The 1,053-nt window shown below is 57.4% G+C and overlaps 1 protein-coding gene across 1 annotated transcript in view; it reads left to right on the top strand.

The window, feature by feature from the left end:
• Positions 1-1,053, top strand: part of VOLCADRAFT_100343 (uncharacterized protein) — a gene marked incomplete at both ends in the record, with an annotated part of 5,011 nt that overhangs the window by 1,274 nt on the left and 2,684 nt on the right. The window contains one exon of the mRNA XM_002958962.1: positions 526-1,004. Coding sequence (XP_002959008.1) covers positions 526-1,004 — 479 coding nt within the window. The remainder of the gene's footprint in view (positions 1-525; positions 1,005-1,053) is intronic.

Raw genomic sequence — 1,053 nt, 5'->3', positions numbered from 1 at the left:
ATGCACAGCGGGCAGCAGCAGCAGAAGCTGCTTTCGCGAGAGTCCAACAAGATATTTCTGAGCTCCGGCAGCCGGGGGAGGATGTGATGCTTGCCGGCGATCTAAATGCCCGTATATCTAGTGCACAGCATACAAAGCACCGGTCCTCGCCTGCTGACCTGCCCGGGTATGTTAGTGACGTTCCAGATTTAGACCAACTGACAGCACTGCAGGAGTTCATGGGCTTACCGGGGGACACGGACCCCCAGGGCTACACAGACGTGCCCGGACGTAGGAGTGAAGACCTTGTCTGCAATTTCGCTGGGCACCAGTTGGGCGCCCTGTGCCGATCACAAGGGCTGCTGGTATTAAATGGCCGTGTTTCTGGGGATTTAGAGGGTCGTCTGACCTTCCCCAAGGGTGAAGCAGGTGGGAGCATTATTGATCTTTTCGTAGGTTCGGCCGGTGTTCTCCGCCATGCCTATTGGATGCGAGTGGGCGAGCTACTCGCGCCAGATGGTTGGTTCCCGACTGACCACCGTCCAGTGACGCTAGTGCTTGGTCTAGCTGTAGGAGGAACTGGGACGAGTGCCAAAGGGTGCTGCCAAAAGAAGCGAGCAGTGTTTGAGATTTCCCGTTATCGTGACTATGCTGCTCTGTTCACTGATGGATCCCAGGTCATGCATGCACTAAATGGGGTGATCACGGACCTATCGAATGGGGCCTGCAACAGCACGGAGTCGGTGGAGCGCATTAGTACCCTCCTGCGGAAGGTGCTGATTCGAGTATTTGCGGGTCGCAGGCCTGAGGGTATGCAAGCGGGGGGTGGTGCATTATGGTGGAACGAGGAATGCCAAAGCGTCCGGCAGCACATGCTTGCCTGCAGGGTGCGGCTTGGCCCTGGCAGGGTCGAGAATAAGTCAGGCCCCTTGTGGGAAGCATTCTGCAAGGCACGTAACGCAATGAACCGTGCCAAACGTCGTGCCCGAGCAGCATATGATGCAGAGAGAATGCGTGAGTTCGTGGTAAGGTGCAGGCACGATCAGCGCGCACTATGGCGGGCCTTGGGAGGCA

Source organism: Volvox carteri, assembly GCF_000143455.1.
Source record: "Volvox carteri f. nagariensis unplaced genomic scaffold VOLCAscaffold_115, whole genome shotgun sequence".
NCBI lineage: Eukaryota > Viridiplantae > Chlorophyta > Chlorophyceae > Chlamydomonadales > Volvocaceae > Volvox > Volvox carteri.
The sequence above is the reverse complement of the archived record's forward strand: the minus strand, read 5'-3'. Positions and strand labels throughout refer to the sequence as shown.